The sequence below is a fragment of the Pipra filicauda genome, unplaced genomic scaffold (assembly GCF_003945595.2).
Source record: "Pipra filicauda isolate LSUMZ 115617 unplaced genomic scaffold, ASM394559v2 scaffold442_size550402_pilon, whole genome shotgun sequence".
Classification (NCBI taxonomy): Eukaryota; Metazoa; Chordata; class Aves; order Passeriformes; family Pipridae; genus Pipra; species Pipra filicauda.
Genome location: NW_024104579.1, coordinates 127505 through 147271, shown reverse-complemented (window position 1 = coordinate 147271; position 19767 = coordinate 127505). Strand labels below are relative to the sequence as shown.

At 36.0% G+C, this 19767-nt stretch overlaps 1 protein-coding gene across 2 annotated transcripts in view; it reads right to left on the bottom strand.

Moving 5' to 3' along the window:
- The window catches only part of FSTL5 (follistatin like 5), a 291901-nt gene that overhangs the window by 256182 nt on the left and 15952 nt on the right, over positions 1 to 19767 (bottom strand). For both annotated transcript variants that reach the window (XM_027732811.2, XM_027732809.2), the window contains one exon: positions 11220 to 11358. In XM_027732811.2, coding sequence (XP_027588612.1) covers positions 11220 to 11342 — 123 coding nt within the window. In that variant the 5' untranslated portion in view covers positions 11343 to 11358. Of the gene's footprint in view, positions 1 to 11219; positions 11359 to 19767 lie in introns of those variants that run through there.

The window sequence follows — 19767 nt, the reverse complement described above, 5'->3', positions numbered from 1 at the left end:
AGCCAGAGTTGTAAGCAATAAATTAAACAAATGACTAATAATTTTTCTTTGGTTTGTTTACATTGGAAGAAGTGGTATAGTATAAGCTTGTTAGATTTTCTTACTTCAAATAAGTATTCTGTTACATTCATTGAGCCAGGGAATTCAATTGCATAAGGTTATATGATAGAATTAACAATGAACATTAAGCAGATGCTATTAACATTATGCAATATTGAAGAAATATTTTTCGTTATTATACTTCAATTGTACAAACATACTGTTTATACATTATGTGTTCTTTTATATGAATAGTATAAATGCAGTTTTGCAGTTAACAAAGTACCTTAAATGAAAACTTCAAAATAACAAAAAACTAAAAAGGTATGTCAAGTGAAACAAAAATCTTACTCATCTCTTGAATTTCATGAGACCCCATCTGGAGTACTGTGTTTAGCTCTGGGATCCCCAGCATAAGAAGTACATGGACCTGCTCAAGGGAGTTCAAGGGAGGGCCACAAAGATTCTCAGATGACTGAAGCACCTCTCCTATGAAGACAAGCTGAGAGATTTGGAGTTCTTCAGCTTTGAGAAGAGAAAACTCTGGGGAGGCCTTACAGTGGCCTTCAATACTTAAAGGCCTATAATAAAGCCAGAGGAACTTTTCACAAGAACATATAGTGTCCCAGGACAAGGAGGACTGGCTTCAAATGGAAAGAGATTAGGTTTAGTTTAGACGTTAGGAAGAAATTCTTCACTATGAGGGTAGTGAGGCACTGGAACAGGTTGCCCAGAGAAGTTGTGGATGCTCCATTCCTGGAATTGTTCAAGGCCAGGTTTGATAAGTCTTTGAGCAACCTGATCTAGTGAAAAGTGTCCCTGTACACATCCCTACAGGAGGGTAGGAACTAGATGATCTTTAAGATACCTTCTAGCCCAAACCTTTCTCTGAGCATTTCTAATGAGGTCAAAGCTACATTTTTGTATTAGCAAAGTTTGGGAAATATTTCTTTTGACTTTCATGTTTCAGGCATTAATTTTTCATGTTCTTAAAAGCATTTAAGTATAGTTGTATCAATGCATAATAATTTTTAAAAAGGTATAATTAAGACATCTTTTAATTAGGCTGTCATTAAACTCTCCATTTTCTTTGTGTAGGCCTAAGTATAGCTACCAAAACCTTTAATGCTTTCAGTGGACATCTTAATGTTTAGACCCATTATTTGAAAAGAGGCTGGGGGTTTTTTGTTGTTGTTTCTGATGCTGCTGTTTGGGTTTTTTTCATATGGAAAATAAATCAAACTGAAAGACATCCCATTCCCTTAGCTCTTGGTTGAAGGGATTTGAGCATAATGATGGATGTATGTTCTTGTCCGGTATGATTTACCGTGGAATAAGTTATCAGAAACAAATACAATGCCCTGAGCTGAACTATCTATAGATCCCATCAACAAATATAAAAGAGGAAGCGTAAAAATAAGATGTCATGACAACTACTGTAATCTAGCAGTTACCCTACCCAGAACTGGAGACATTTTAAGGTAAGCATAGAATACTTCAGTAAGTCCACAAAGTAAGAGGACAGAAGTCTATGAGACTTTCTCACTGATATTTTGCTTTATAAACAATGGAGATAAAGTTAGAATTTTCCAGTTACAAAACTCTCAAAAGAAAAGGCTGCTGAAGAAAGATAAACCCAATATACCTAAACCTAATATATACACAAACACAGATCAATGTTTTTTAGCATGGTTCCTTGCAAAACTTTCAAATGAAAAAAATTAAACTTATCAGGAAAATAAATGCCAAAGAAATAGCTTAAATATTGTGCTAGCAAATACTTGATACTGAAAAGAAAAAAATGCATGGTTCACACAAAGTATAGATGAATTGTTTAACCTGACATCTTGGTAATACAAAATCAGAAGAGTGGATATTGTAAAAGCAAAGAAAAAAAGGTATAGTATAATGTCATCAAATATGGTTTTATCTAAAAAATACCAGATTTGTGCTCCCACTGCACATTACACTCTTAGTAAAATTATCACAATTCTAAATTACTACTGAAAACGCAATAGAGCAAAGTAAGCAATGAAGAAGAAAGAGTTAAAATGAGTGAGATATTTTCCTAATGCTAAAAAGATAATTTCTTCTGAACTTGTTTTTCTACCACACAAAGTATTAAGGGTGTTTCAAAATATAGATATTGAAAAGAGATATGGATGTAAAACCTAATATTTAGCCAACCTGACTGGGGCCAATTTAGAAGGAGTCTAATAGTGCACAAATATTATGCTTTGATTTTATACTAAAGCCCAACATAACAAACAGTTGTCTTACAAAACATTATTGCTGTATACAAATGTTGCATTTCCTCAGTTGGGAATACATTACTGTATAGATGCACAGTATACTAATGTTTAAAACAGTAGAAGGTTGACCCTGGCTGGATGCCAGGCACCCACCAAAGCTTCTCTAACACTCCCCTCCACAAGTGGAGAGGGGAGAGAATATATAAGGCAAGGTTCATGAGCTGAGATAAGGACAAGGAGACATCACTCACCGAATACCATCATGGGCAAAACAGACTCAGTTTGGGGATATTAATAAAATTTACAAATAACAAAATCAGAGCAGGATAATGAGAAGTGAGGAGGTCAATGGAACTAAGACGATCCCAGGGGAGGCAGAAAACTGAAATGGTTTATTGGACTCACAAGTTCATATTTAAAGGGTTTAGGGTTTACATATTTAACAGAGGGTTTACATATCCATCGAGGGTTTGCATATTCATGCTATTAAAATTGGGGGGGGTCACAAGGATGATACAAGGGGAAAACCCAGGCTAACACATCTTGGGGTCTTAGGAATTACCTCATGGGAAAAACCCGTTTTATCTTAGGGGATTTTACAGGGGGGGAACAGGTAACACAAAGGGAGAGATAAGGTACAATGGTTCTTCTGCATAGGTCTGATGAGATCGGGATGTGGCTCTCTGGCTCGGGCAGGACATGTGATAACATCATGTAAGGAGTCTCTTTACATCCTGCTGAAGAAGGCAGGAAGAGTCCACAGAGATGAGGTTGGCAAAGAGGCGTTTTCCCAGCTTCTGTAGCCCATGGCTCTCTGCAGAGACTACTCAAATATCTCTCTGTAGATATCATATCTTGGAATCCAATAGAGAAGTATATTAAATATTAAAAACATGTTCTCTCCACCCTTCCCTCCTTCTCAAGCTCTACCTCCTCCCCCCCAAGAGGCACAGGGAGATGGGGAATGGTGGTTACTGTCAGTTCATCACAGACTGTTCCTGCTGCTGCTCAGGGAGCAGCATGGGGTCCCTCCCATGGGAGACAGTCCTCCAAGAACTTCTCCAACATGAGTCCATCCCACAGGCAACAGCTCTCCACAAACTACTGCAATGTGGGTCACTTTTTCATCAGGTGCAGTCCATCAGGCACAGCCTGCTCCAATGAGGGTCCCCCATGGGATCACAAGTCCTACCAGGAAATCTGCTCCAGCATGGGCTCCTCTCTCCACAGGTCTGCAGATTCCTGCCAGCACCCTGCTCCAGCACAGGTTTCCCATGGGTTCACAGCCCTCTTTTGGGCACCCACCTTCTCCAGTGGGATGGAGGTGGATCTCTGCATCCCAGTGGTCCTCCATGGGCTGCAGCGGCACAGGGGCTACATGGCTTCACCGTGCTCTTCACCACAGACGGCAGAGGATCTCAGCTCCAGTGCCTGGAACACCTCCTCCCCCTCCTTCTCAACTGATCTCGGTGTCTGCAGACTTGTTTCTCTCACGTTCTCACTCTGCTTTTTTCTGTCTGCAATTACATCTGCACAGTAACTATTAATTTCTTAAATATGTTATTCCAGAGGCATTACTGTCATTCCTGATTGGCTTGGCCTTGGCCAGCAGTGGGGTCCATCCTGGAGCCAGCTGGCATTGGCTCTGCTGGACTTGGGGGAAGCTTCTGGCAGCTTCTCACAGAAGCCACCTCTGTAGCCTCCCCAGCCAAAACCTGGCCACAAACCCAAATGTTTAAAGTACATCATTATTTTCATTTTAAAAGTGAATTTAAATATCTAATTAGAATCAGAAAAGTGAAAAATAAACCATAAGCTAAGTGGATTGTTATTTATTAAAAAAAAAAAGAATCTAGGGTACAGCCTAGTTTGTCTGCACACCAATAAAACTGTTATACATCATGTTTATTATTTAATAATATTTTATATTGATTTTTGCATGTTATTTTTCATATTATAAACATTGTCTATGCTACAGGATATAACTTTCATTTTAATAAACCAAGATAATAAAGGTTAGTGAAGATAATAAAGTCTACATCTTCTAGGTAATGCAAATAGGTATTTAATCCATAGGGAAATTGGCTGAGAAAAAGAAACGATAGAAAAGAATGGAAAGATAAAGCAATTGACTGAGAGGGGAAAAAAAAAGATGGAATTATATACAGAGAAGTCTTAAGGACCTGAAGAATAAAAGACAGCAAGGAAGATATGGAAAAGAGCCGTATCTCATAAACACAAACTTCAAGTGCCTGGCCTCTTTCATGACCTTAGAAATCCAAACAGCACAAATTTGAACAGAAGCAAATCATCCCATGTAATATATCAAGCAAATCTCATCGGGCTTTGTTTTGTTACTACTGTAATTGCAATTTGTGGTGACGATTTGCCATCACAATAGAATATGAAAAAACTTAATGCTAATCAAGAAGCTGAAATAATAGCTGACATAGATTGTATTTGCATTGATTCCCAAACACCAGAAAAGTAAAAAACCATTGTCTTATCTATTCAGAGGCTAACTGGAAATCATTTTCCTAGACAGCAATGCAAGAAGGCAAAGTTGAGTACTGAAGAAGATAATCACACTACCTCATATACCACTACTTTGTATTTTATTCTTTGTTGCCACCCTGCCATATGAGATTAAAAAAACGATGTCAATCAAACGGTAGATAATACATGTGAATCTCATAATTCCTTAAAATATTTGAGTGAGATTCATCTCTTCCACAGTGATGATGTTCAGCAATGGGAACAGATCCAGCAAGAGGTTCAGTGCGATAGTTAAGACGCACCTTTGTTCCCTCACTAGCCCCATTGATCTGACTAAAACTTTACAGACAGGAGTTGCTAATGAGTAGTAGTAGGCAGTTTGAAAGGAGGACTTCGTAGTTGCCTTAATTCCAGATTTTGACACTCCATCCCCTAATGACTGACTAGCTGGAAGAAGGACTATAGAAGAAATTTTACAAGGAGAGTATAGAAGCAACTTTTCTAAGACTTTTTAAAAATTGCTCTGAGCATGCAGAGAGAGAGAGCAAAAATAACATGTTTAATTGATATTAGCTTATTAATGTACAATGATTGTAATGAGACTTAAAAAAAAAATTACCCATGCCTTTTGAATGTTACTGCCCACAGGAAAAAGTAAATTAGAATGCAGTCTCTCCCTCTAGGAGAGGATTTTAAATGATCAAATTTTATGACTTCTCAAATCCTGCAAGCAAACAGATTTTCCAGATAGACACTGTAAACTATAAAAACTCAGGTTGTTTGGAGACCAGACCACACAAGGAAAGCTCAGGCTATTTTTGAATCTAGAAGTACTACTTTCTGTGCATTTCTTTCTTGGCCATGAAATCCTAAATGAGAATAAAATCATTGAACACAGCCTGTCTACATTTTACAGGAGTTTCACTGTGCTGTTAGTTAGGAGAATATTTTATAACTTTTGGGAAAAAAAACTAAAAGCAAAACATGTTTTCTGTGCTTATACATTCAAATTTATCTTTAATAAACTGGGAGAAATATTTATGTTTTTCCCTTGCTTTGTTTCACTCAGACAAAGTCCTTATTGCTTAAACACCTCTAAATTGTACCTAATTCTAATGTAACCTAAACCCCTCTAAACTGACCTAATCCCGAGGCATAAATTAATGAGAATTGGGGTTGAACTGCTGAATTAAGCATCAAACAGCAACAGTAAGAAGGGAAGGAGAAAGGAAAAAGGGAGAGAGGCAGGTTTTTCACAGGAAGTTAGAAGAAATATTTTAGTCTGGAGAAATACCACAGACGAGAATGACGGCTGCACATCTGACTCAGTTCCTATTAGGCCTTTGGTCACACAAGACAAAATCAGGAAAAGACTGGAAACAGCTTGAACCAACATGGCAAAAACAGTTGTCCATCAAAGCTGGTAAAATCAAAGCACATCCCCTTTGCTGCACCCTCTGTACACTGCATGCTCAGATGGACAATAAAATCTCTTCCCAGACGGAGGGTCCTGTACAGGTCAGGGCACAGGCCCAGGCTAAGGCTGAGGGTCGAGCCCAGTCCAAAGTCTGAATTCCCTCGATTCTCCCCCCTGTTCTCAGGTTCCCCTGGTCCTACCCTAACACATGCTACCAAGGCAGAATTTGCTCTCGGTGAGGCACTACAGCCCTGACTATTATGAGTGTAATGGTCCTAACTCCATAAATTCAGAATTGGGCCAAAGTCCAGGGGACAACTAATTTAGCGCCTTCACTGACTGTCTCTTGAGAGACTAAAACTTAACAGCTCCCCACCCATGACGGGATCATTAGCAACCAGCCACTACTGCCAGTATTATTCCCTGCTATACCATGTGAATCACCTCACTTGCCAAGGAGGGTTGTGTGTGCACGTTAGATACGCAGAGTTGGCATGCTCTGGAGTATACATATGGATGTACAGGCTATATTCCATATATCTTAGACTCTGACAGAGAATCAGCAGCCAACAGTTGGCTTTCTGCTGGCTGCCGCCTGCCTGTTTATACCTGGAAATCTCAGAGCATTCACTTTTTCACTGAAAACATTGGTGTCAGAGGTATGCAAATGACAAGAAGAAAATTCATTAGAATGCTAGAAATACTTCCTAATGATATCAGGTGGGAACCTAGGTATTAACAAATTGCTTACAATACTTCATCAGCAATGCAAGAAGGCTCCCAAATGGAAAGTACCTTACAAACTTTTCCAGTGTTTTGACAAATGAAGAACGAATGGTTACCTGGCTTAACAAGAAATTCACATGCTGTTCAGACACAGCCTAATACTTTCCAGCATAACCATGTAAGCGTAAGCCATGGCAGTTACACAAGGAAAGGGGAGTGAAAATAAAATTTTCAGGAGTGCTTTGTAATATTCTTTCTCACTTCTGGTTCAAGACAACTCATCTCTTCCTGGTTTTGAATATTTCATATATAAGCAATGCAGTCAAACATCTGATCTCCATTGCCATTATAATGGCCATGATAATGAACATTCTTACAATTATAGTTTGGGTCATAATTATAATTTAGGCATGAACTGCTTCAAGTTCTTAGACCTATATTTTGTCAACTATTGCAGATTTCTGTTAGAAAATAACAGAAAAATAAACCTAATACTTGCAAGTCAGCAGCTCCTCTTAGGTACCAGGTATTAAAAATTCCACTGTAATGCTAGAGCAGTTCCAACTAATGTATAATAAAATTAGAAAACCTTTTCATTAATGCAGCATATGATAAACTAAAAAGTCTGAGGAAGAATAGTCTGTGATTCCTACAGATCAAGTTAATCACAAAAAAAAATACATTTCTACACATTAAGAAATGGCTGCATAATTAAAGAATATGAAGAGCAAAGTTGGGAAATCAGCAATATCCACAGAACTAGATCCAATTTTTGGTTAGTGTCAAAACATGTATATTTCATGTAGCACCAGACTGCTCTGACATTAGCCAGGGAAACAGTGCAGTCCCTACTCAGAAATTAGGACACTTGAAGTATATTCTATTATAATTTTCTGCACAGTTTTAACAAAAAAAAAAGTAATGTTGAAGACTGAAAAATAGTACTTTCAATTACCAATAAAAATGCTGGTGTCTTAAAGGCAGCACAGTTATCTTCTAAGAGAAAAACTGGATGCAGGCTATCACACACTGCAGCACTGAATATTTCTATCAATAATACCAATTTTCCTAGTTATTTCCACCACTGAAGAAGAATATGAGTTCTGTACAACTGTGCTATAACAAATAATTCAGCTATATATTCTACTGTATTTAAAACAGCATGAGATATCATCATGTAATTGTTCAGGTATCTGTCCTCATGTTTAATTTATTATAAATAACTTAAAAACCACCCCAAAAATCTATTGAAACCAGGAACACACATGATGCCATCTGTAGAGGAGGATAATGATATATCTCAGTATTCTGTTACAGGAAAAATGTATGTTCATAGTCCCTTTCTGAATGCATCATAGGTACACACAGAAACCCAAATAGTCATAAAGGCACTTCCTTAACTGGAAGGTTTTCTAATCTCTAAATTGGATCTTCAGTTAATTTTTCAGAGCTCCCTAAAAAGCCAGGTGTCTTACCTGGCAAAATGTGCTGAGACTTTATAGTGATCTACCTGCATGGTTTGTTTTTCTCTGCAAATCAGGATGCTATGAACCACACAGATCTGAATCACATCCCAACACAAACTTACCAAACAACCACTTGGGTCTGAAAATTAATTAAAAGCTGTAGGCTAAATAGTTTTGTATGAGAATAGTGGATGGCAGATGTAGAGGAACGATGTATAAAGCAGTTAATAAAACCTGATATGTACAAATTCACAGAATATTCTGAGTTGGAAGGGACCCATAAAGATCATCAAGTCCAACTTTTAAGTGCATGGCACATCTACAGAGTTCAAACCCACAACCTTGTGTTATTAGCACCATGCTCTAACCAACTGAGCTAAATTGTCCATACTAGTCCTCTGAAACACATTGAACTTGTCAACCATCTCAAGTGATGAAAGATGGATTATTTTTGCAGGTAAATGATAAATATCATTCAATGGAGAAGGCTTACTTAGCTATTGAAGATGTAGAAGGTTTTTGGAAGTTGAGGGGAGAAGCTAAGGGACGGAATGAAGATAGATAATATCAATGATTTCCTAAGTACAATTATTTCAAGAGGTTTTGAACAACCTGGAAACCAAATTTGTGCTAAAAATTTGATATTTGAAATCAAAACTGATATTAAAAAATGAAAAACTCTCCAATTTAATTCATCATACATTTAATATCAACCAATTAAAGCAGTGGATTAAGGAATATTGTATCTTGTTCACTATGATGACATTTATATTTTCTAAAAAAATTTTGTAAATCTCTTTTAAAAGATTTTGTAAAGACTTTTTTTTTAATCTTTGGTTAAAGATCTAAAAATCTCTTTTAATCTTTTAAGGTTTCATCAGTAAAATCCCTAACTATTAGGCTGACTACATAAATTGATAAAAAAATCTAATTATATTTTATTATATGTGATTATTAACTGTGTATTATAATGAAGCACTGAATCAAAGAATGTTTGAGGTTGTAAAGAACCTCTGGAGGTCACCTTTCCAACCTCCCTGCTCAAGCATGGTCACCTACAACAGGTTGCCTCAGACCATGTCCAGACAGTTTTTAACTATCTGCAGGGATGAAGACTTGACAAGCTCACTGGGCAATCTGTTCCAATGCTCAGTCACCCTCATAGTAAAGTAACGTTTTCTTGTACAGAAAGATTTTCCCTATTTATAGTTTTTTCCTTATGAACGCTTTTCTTATGCATTCAGATTATCATATATAGAGACTAAATACCTTCTTGTAATTTCCGTGCATGAGAAGCTGAATTTGCTCATAATCCCTTCTAAAACAACAAAAGCTTTGTGATATGAATGCCTATTCTCACCATGAACACAATTATAATTTTAAGATAATACCGAAGTACCAACAGGATTGTTTTTCCCTGCAGGCTGACATTTGGAGTTGCTCTGGTTGGACTATCATCCAAGTCAGATAAATTCCCCTTTATTAGAGCAAGAGTGATTACTCTTTTTTTTTTTTAATCTTCACACATATAAACTTGCATACATATTGCTTGATCAAAGAATATATGTCTCTGCTGATATTCATTATCATCTGTTTGTAGTAAGAATTCTACTTGCACACTTTAATCTAAGCACTTGATTTATTAAGTGCTTGATTGAAGCAGAAAGTCTTCCTTACCATATTATTTACATGTTTTCAATATGCATATCTGTGCCAAAGTTAATTTTAAAAATTCACTTTAGAAAAGTTTTGCATTCCTAGCTTTTTTATATTAACACATATCCCTAATACCAAAATCTTAACTATACACTAAACCATTTTTTTCATTTAGATATATTACCTAGAAAAATCCCACATCATCTTTGTTTTTCAAAATAAACTTTATATCAAGTTTTCAATATTCTTTTTCTTTATGTTGTTTACATACTTGTATACATAACTGTATAATAAAATCTAAATTTTAATATTTTATCTTCCATCTGTTAGAAAATTTTTATATTTAATCTACATGGTATACAACAGTGAATAGGAAAATATTTTTCATGTTTGAGAACTTGGTCATCAGTTTCTCTCCCTTATACACTGAGATAGAATTACACAATACTGGGTCTTTTTTTCAAACTGAGGACTAACAATAATTATTTTTCATGTTTTATAAAAAGTATTGAGAAATAAAACTAGCTAGATCTTGAAACATTAACCAAAACTAACATTTTGGGTTTCTGGCTATAACTCAGACTTTTTTTAGTTGAAGCACACATATTCAGAAGGGTGAAGTTTTTTTAGGGTCTTTGTTGGCCTGACAGTAGACCTTAAGGCTCCTCAGATGTTGCTCCCATGACTACTACTGTACCAAGAAGAATTAAGTTGATCAGCTCTATGCTAGTTCTAGGTAGCCCATGGAAATATTACAGCCCTTTTCCTTCCACGCTTCTTTAATGGGCAGTTCCCTTGTTTGCTGCTTGGTCTGAAATTCAGTGAGGACTGGGACAAGTCATTGCCTTAAGCAGATGCTGACAGTTGCTTTGAGACAGCCTCTCCTGAATCTCTCTCGCTGAGTTGATGTTGATACACATAATCTCTAGTTTGTGAAACTAAAACAGATCTTAGCTCACCCTCTTTGAAAGTTTTCTGGGCTTTCAAGTCAAAACACCTTGTTTTCTCATTTACTTGTTAAATCAAGTATATATTTTTGCAGGTGTTGTTATTGTAAAACTTAATTTCTGAAAATTACTCCAAAAAACACAAACAAGATAAGGCTGGAGTATAATCTACCCCTTGACCATGGAAGAAAAGCAAGAAGTGTTAGAGAATAATCCATACCTTGTGGCGTAATCTTACTAGGGGCTGATAGAGCCTAAAGTCGTATCCTTCCTTGACTGGCCACCCTTCTGCTCCCAGCAAAATGCATCCAAGAAGTAAAACAGTGGACCACCACATAAACATCTTTACAGGTCTGTTTCTGTCAAAATAAAATGTAAGAGTTCAGTGATGTCATATTACTTTGGCATGAGCCATGTAATAAAAGTTTACAATACTGATATTCCATTTGTGGACTTGAATAAATATTGTAGATATAAGACAATCCATCTGGCACAACAGTAAAGAGAAAAAATAGTAGTAGCATTTGGGATGACAATATCAATTTAGTTGTGCTGAACAGAGCGTTTTCTTATCATATGAGAAAGTCACTGAGGAAATAACCAGGATAAGCCACAGAAAAAAACAGAATATACTAGAAAAGCAGTGGTGAAAAATGCAAAACATTTTCTCAGATGAAGGAAAAAAAATTATCATCAATCAACTTTTTCTTTTAAATACAGTCTTTCACAATGCACTGTTCATATTCTTAAAGGCCTATAACAATCATACACATTTATAGAAACATGGACTTATAAATGTGCATTTCGTAAGCTGTTTCAGAATCTATTAGAAATATGCAATCTATATTTTTGATATTCAGCATTTGTGTTGAAACTATCATGTTAAGTAGACAACACAGCAAACTGATTCTCATCACTTCAAGACACTCCCAAGTCAGTCTGCTTAGTCTATGTTGTTTAATCCTGCAATACGGGACAGAGATGAACAACTTTCATGCAGGCTGACTTACACATGAATGGTTTCGTTTTTTTTCCCCTTTCTACCTTGCTTTTAGTTCACTTACCCCACCAACATAGAAGTCTCTAATAAACAAAGATATACAAGAATAAGTACAAAACATCCTAAGTGTGCCCTAGGAGCACAGAGTGTGTACAGAATGTTAAAGTCTTGACTGACATTTTTCTTTTCTATGGAAAATCAGCTGAGCATAAAATGTGAACAAATTCTGGATCACTTATTATCCTGTATCATTTACAGTCATGCTCCTGGCAATACTGTTACACAAACTGTGGATTTGATTCCTATAATTCTTCATATAGCAGTAGTTCTCACAGTAGGTCTCTGCCTCTGAAGACAGAGACTGCATAGAATTAGTTCCTGTGGAGATATTAAAGGTAGTAAATGGACTCTATTCTTACTCTATTTGCAGCCTCAGTAACACGATCCTACGTAAGTTTGCTACACTTCTCTGGGGACTAGTACTCCAAACTTGGTAAAACCTCTTAAAGGTTGCTGTCTGTTTCATTCTCATTCCAGCCGATTTTTTACCAGCCTGCCTTGCTTTCTCACTTGTAACTCAAACCGAAGCTTGACATTTGTGCACCATACTACTTTGACATCACTTACCTCTTGTTCCACCAAATCCCATCTCATTCTGGGTCTCCCTAGTAATCAAACTTAACATTTCTTCTCATTTATTATTGCTTATTCCAACAGTTTCCACTTCAATTACCTTTTTTTGGTGCTCCAGCTTTTCTAATATACATAGTAGAAGTTTCTCTCCTAAGAGAGCTAACAGAATATATTAAGCAAAGAATAATTTGAAACACAGAAAACAAGCTCTATTACAGAGAGTTATTTTACATAAATAACTTGAGGCTTGTTCTTTTGCACCTGTTCAGTAACTGGATATTATAGTGAAGATAGGAAATGACACAGTGAATATGTTTTCTTGGGTTCCCCTCATACTTCCGCCTAAACAGAACTGCTAATCAGATGTTCCAGTGGACCTTTACTATGGAATTATTACAACAATAAGCTTACTGACTTGAAACACAAAAAGGCTCATTACAGAATTCTGAAGTTTCAAGTACATTGTGGTATGGCATTTTCCTTCATTATTTCTGTGTTAGTTCTCAGTATGGTTGTTATTGGAACAAAAAGTCCATTAAAGGAAAAAAAAATTAAAAAAGAAATAATAAAAATCAGAATCTTGACTTTTTATCTCAAAGAAAACATGCCTTTATTTGTGTTTGTTAAAAAGAAACTTTGAAAATACTTTATTTCTGACTTTCAAGGTCAGAATTAGATTAGTTTAGCACTTGTGCATGCTAAAACTAGCTATGCACAGTTGAAGCTTTGTCCCCTTTATGCACTTGTGGAATATCTTTCCGTACAATGAAAATTTGGTTGGAGAACAGTCATTTCACAGAAGATGGTAAGGGCAGCCACATTCCACCACCCTCCCATCTATACTGTACATATTTTAGCTTCATGTGGTATAAAAGTATAGGGTCCTTATAGTCTTGAAAATTGTTTGACCTTGAAAGACTTATTCTTTGCACTTGCACAGAAGAAGAGAAAATTATTACATGCTCAGTTTTTGATTTTATTGCTGTTACTTGGATGAACACTTCAACATAAATTTAAAAAGTCAGCTTTTTGGATAGATGCCACTTAAAATCCCCAAAGTATACAGGGTGTCTTCAGTTATTATTTGCCTTTTTAGAAATAAAAAATCCATTTTTTTCCAGGTATCATAAATTGAATTTATTGTACATCTTTTAAAACTCCTACCAAAACCACAGTTCCTAAAACAGTACTACGTCTTCATTTTAAGAAAAATTATTATTATCTGTTCTTAAAGGTTTATATGGTTAAAGAGTTGAACTAAAGAGCAGGAAGAAAAATTACTTTTCAAAGCTTTACTGCAACTCCAGATTTTGTTGCTGTACATAGGTGAACTGAAAGAAATAAGTTATCAAGTCTATATATATATACTCATGTTACCTAAAATTACTTCCTTCTTTTTTCTTGTTGGAGGGACTGCACAAATGATAAGTAAAGGATTTCTGTACTTTCTTTTTAATGTTATATTATCAATGGATCAGAAATTGTGTTTTTGAAGGATGCTTATACTATGCATTTTAGGGCAAAATGACATATTTCTGAGCTCAATTTTGCAATATGATCTAGACCTTGTTTACTCATTAATTGTAATCAGGCAGAATTTAATGTTTCAGTGTTTAGATAACATTCTTCTGTATTTATAACTCCATTAATTGTATATTTGTAAAGCAGTTGTTTCTATATTTTTATTATATGACTATTTTTATCTTCACTTTTTTTTTAGTTTGTTTCAAGTCATGGAGGACATACTGAGTTTTAAGTTGTCAAACTTTCCACATCATTAAACTTGAATATATAAATGACTACAGTTACTTAGTATGCTTTTATTAAGTGCACAGGATATATTAAGTAGTGTATTTTTCACTAGAATTGGAGATAAGTGGGCTTAAGGAATTTCAAGGTCAAACAAAAGATTAATGTAATTAAATGTTAGAATCAAAACTATGTTTCACAGGAAAACGCTGAAAATAAAAGATTTTAAGCAATATTAATACAGATTTTAATAAATATTTTGAAATATAGGGCTCTTGAGTATAAGCAACTTAGTTTTTTGTATTTTTTTGCTATCACTGCTTCGAAAAGTGGAAGAAAGAGTTCTACTTCAATGTCCCAGACAGTATATATGTTACCGAGAACTTTGGAAGGGGTGGGGGCTTAATCAAAGATGAATAAGGCATTACTCTCACTTTCCCTCTCTCAGGGAATGGCACAGACTGAAATTCAGGATCTGAATTAAGCAAATGCACAGCCAGAAAAGACCATGGAGAGACCAGCTTTGAAAGAAATGTTCCAAGAAATAAGTGTTATTCAATTATGTTTGACAATTTCAGTGAAATGCTATTGAACAGATAGTTTTCTTTGTGAGTTTGTCACATTGCTGAGGCATCACCCTGAAAGCAGTGTAATGAGTTTGGTTTTGCTATGACAGTTGTGAAATCAGACTGTCAGGCAGTCTGACCTTTACCATTTTTTTCCAGTGATGTGTTTGTTCATGCAACATACTTAACAAAATATAAGCTCTACCTATTACAATACATCTCCTACATACCTGTAAGGATTTCAGGACAAGACAAGATAATAACTTACGTGCTGATTAATATAATTATGAATAGTCTGATGTTTTCTACTCAGTTCTGAAATTATTTAAGTTATTTCTAGGGCCTCACAGAAGTAAGAAGTAATTCCACCCCATATTTTCACCACTCTAGTGTTTAAAATGTTTATTTTACTTTTTCCCAACTTCACCAGGCTCTGTCATTAAACATCTATAAATCAAAGTGTTGTTTCCATAAATGTTGCTTCTTTGCACTAAGTGCTTATTTGCACTAAGCAGTGATGTGATACTGTAAATAAAGGCAAATATTGTTTAATAACTACTTAATATTGAATTGGTGACCAATGGTAGTTGCTTAAAAGAAGTAAAGAGGCAGGGATAACACAGTATATTCCCTCAAGTCCATTTACTGCCTGAGCTACAAACTGCAGCTAACCAATTTGCCTGATATCCACTGATGGGAACTTAGCTCCTTAAGTCTGTCTTCTTCATTTTTTAATGTATATTTTTATTTTCATAACATCATGTGGGTGTGAAGAGTGTTGTTTCTTTATATTTATATAACCATGTTTAGAAATATGATGAATTTATTTGGTTTATACTTTCTTTAAACAGATATCAACCTGTACCTCTGCATTTTCCTGTTTTCCTGTTTCTTTCTCTGCACATTCCTCATTTATAATACAGCCTATAGGTTAAAATGTAGAGGGAAATAAAAAAAATATTCCAGTACATCTTTTATGCTATATATGATTTGTCTGCCAATAAACACTGAACTGACTTCCCTAAACAACTACTAGCAATAACTCCATATCTTCTGTAAACATCTAATTTACAGCTACTCAGTGCACGTAAATAATTAGGGTGTGGGGTTTTTTTTTCCCCTCACTGCATGCAAATATTTAGGATGCTGTGTTTCTTTCCTCATGTGCATTAGTTCTCTTATTAACAATTACCTTAATGTGCTATTTTAGCATTAAATTGATCTGTGTTGTAGGAGTCTTTTGTATTGTTCTTTGTCATCCCCAGATTTGCCTTAAAACCTGAGGCATCAGAGTGGAGAATGTGGGACAAATAATGGTTATGCCTAACTTCTCATCGCTCGGTAAGTTCTTCAGCATCAAATTTAGATTTTTCTTTCTGATTTTCAGAAAGCTCTGTCATCTCACTTTTTAGCACATTTCCAGAGCATTCATGAATGTGATGCACTCTGCAGTTTTCTCACTATTGACTTCCTTCCACTTCAGTTACTTCTAAAACTTTTTGATAAGTTATTATCTATGAGAGGATTCTTTTATTCTGTGACAAGTTTGTTCCTTAAAACCCTTGGGTGAGGAGTATTGCTGGGAGAACTATACCTTCTGAATTGACAGAAGGAATACCTGAGGGCATCTCACTCACCTCCTTTAGCCAAGGGAACTGGAACCCTCAAATATTTTTCAGTAATTTTTTCTTTTAAACAAAGGAAACTACATGAAAAGTTAACTGAATACCCACCATTATCCCTGATGATCAGCTACTCACCCCTGAGTTGGAGACAATTTCTTTTAATTCTTGAGAAAATGCAATGCAAACCTGTATCTCCCTTTTCTCTCCTGCTAATGCTTTTCACCCTTGCAAGTTCAATATTTTGTGAAAAACAACCTAAATCCCAGTTCTGACACCTTACTTATGAATATCTAATAATGATTAATATATTTCACAACACCATAGTGAGTACTGCTTCTCAAAGTTATTATGATTTCTAATCTTCTCAGCAGTTCATTGATAATGTAAATTTTGCTCTCTGCCTGACTCTGTTGGACTAGGATAGAGGTTGTTACTATGAGAGTTTAGCAAATAGATAATAAGCACTATGTTACCTGTCTCCATGCTGTAATCTTAACAGAAAAGATTGAAAAAATATCATATTATACACAACCAGTTCCAAATATGATAATGTATATTTACAGTGTATTTAAAAAATCTAATTAATATAAGCTGGCTTAGCCAGAGTTTATATGAAGAGTGAAAATACGTACCAATTATGAGAATGTCCTACTTTAAAATGTATAGATATTTAAAATTAATAAATTTCCCATTGTAGAAGATTTTTTTCCAAAATTTCTCAGCTATTATACTCTGTTCTGGGTAAATAAATGATGACTAGCCAGGATATTTGGCATGAAGAACAGAAATACAATTCATTTGAAGATATAACTCTTCCACCCCAATAAACTTATCTGATCAACTCAATGTCTCTACAAAGTATAATAAATTAAATCTTAAATACTTGTTCGGTCACTGCATTCTTCCCACCTTTAAAAGAGAAGACATGTCAGATATTAACCTGGTATTATTTAAGAGGTCACTTTTAACACATCAAGGAGCAGTACTGTATACTCTCAGGACGTCAGTCTCTGTCTTTTACATACTACTAATCTCAATTTAAAAAAAAAGCATAAAATTAATTGTCTATTTTGTGTGGATCAGAAAAAGACCATGAGCTCTGTCACCATATTCAATGTTATTAATAGGTTTATAATACAGCTACAGTAATAAATATGAACCATGCTTCATTGCCCTTGACTTTGAGGATTTCATTGCATATAACGATGGATGCAAATAACCATCCAGGAAAGAATACACTGCTACCATTTCTTAAGATGCTTTTAAGATGGTTTCATGGCAGAAAGGCACCTGCAAACAAAGCATTTTTTTGTCTAAATAGAGATTATTAGATTGCACTGACTTCGAAAGAGTAGAAGTTTTAGCTAAAAGCATGTCTTTTCCCATTAGCCTGCCTCTACTGTACCCTAGTGCCCCATATCTTCATACAGCCTGTGTCATCAAAAATCTTATGACAGATATCTTACTAGAGACAGTATCGTAGTCTCTCTATGAATGCAGCTATAACCCATATCAAGCAAAGTTTGTCCTTGTCAAAGTGCTATGTGGAAAGCAGATTACAATGTTGTGACGGCAGCTCTCGCCCCCAGGACTTGCTGACAGCTCTTGCGCACTGCATACCTCATGCTGTCACCCTCCAGTTCTCCTCCAGAAGTGGCAGCCATGCTCTGAACTAGAGTTGTTAGGTCACCTTAACTGCGTACAGCAGGCTCAGGGCTTGCAACAGTGAAGTGCAGCTCTGCCACGGCAGCCAACAATTCGTGCATCTGTGCATCAATCTGTTCTGTCTCTCAGCTGCGACTTTATGTGGCTACAGCCACTGACTGCACAGGCACATGCTCTTCATCCTTCACCCATCAAAAGAGGTTGGCACAATCATTTTGGAACAGCCAGCAATGCTGCTGACAGCACATGTGCTGAAACACACATGCAGTAAAATACTTTTTAGAAAAAATCTCATGAAAAGGACTTGCCATGCCAGACGAATCCTGCCTCTGCTGATTGCTGCCCGTCTCTCCCTCACTTCTTTTCTAATTTAAACTGCAAAACCACCATACTGCACAACCAGCAGGTGGAGTGCAGACCCTTACACTCTTGGTCCTGTATTACTGCACTTGGTCTTTGTGTTGACATCACAAACGTGACAGGTGTCTCCAAGGCAAGTACCTCAAGGCACCTCCGTGGTGAGCAGCCAGGACAAGGGCTGGGTTTCCCTGCCTGTCATTGTTACTCTCTCTCTCTGCCCTCACACCACTTGCACTGCCAGGTGCTGGTGGGTAACAGCAGAAGCCAAGGCAGCAAAGTGTCTGTGGGGGTGATGCAAGCAGGATTCATTTGCCCAGGGCTTTTGTAGAAGAGTTTCTTTGGAATTGGCCCTGGAGGTTTACAGGGGCTCACGTGGGCCTGTACACAAGTGGCCTGAGTGTGGCAGGGGCATTTGTGAAAGGTCAAAACACCTAAAACACAGATTCAGTGAGGACACTTATTAGGTGAAATCTTTGCTGCTAACTTCATGCTCTAATTTAATCTTACCATTTTCCGTATATTATTTATTTATTTATTTAAAGGATGTCTCACAGATGTCTCATTGTTTGTGACCCAAGTTTCAATTAGTTATAATAAAATGAGAAATGAAAATTTTAAACCTTTCTTAGCATGTTCTTCACATGGTCTTTTAATTTCTTTAATATTAAAGAAATAAGAACAAAATGAAGGTACTACATTTCACACATCTCAGAGGAATATTTTTAATGGATCTGTGTTGCATTTATTGATCTAATCTTTTCCTAAGACTTCAATATCAACATCAGGGTGGTTGACATCATTGATATATGCAAGTGCTAGTTTGTGAAAGTTATACTGTTAGCAGGGTGGTCTCTTTCTTTCCTCACTAAGCAAATTTGTCACAGCTGGTTCCCTAATATCCTAGAGGATTAATGTTTACCATCATGGCAGTATCTGAACCGATGGGAATTCAACTGCTTCATATTATGAAATCAGAAAGAGAAAACTTGCCAGCTTAGAACTCATGTGAATAGTTTGATAATGTTAATACTAGAAAAGACAAATATTTTGGTTTTCAAGTTTTTAATTTTGTCTTTTTAAATAAAATACTGCTGCTATTAATTAAATGGAAGAAGAAACAACAGTTGTTGACACTTCCACAGTAAATCGTTGTGTATTTTTGAGCAGTTA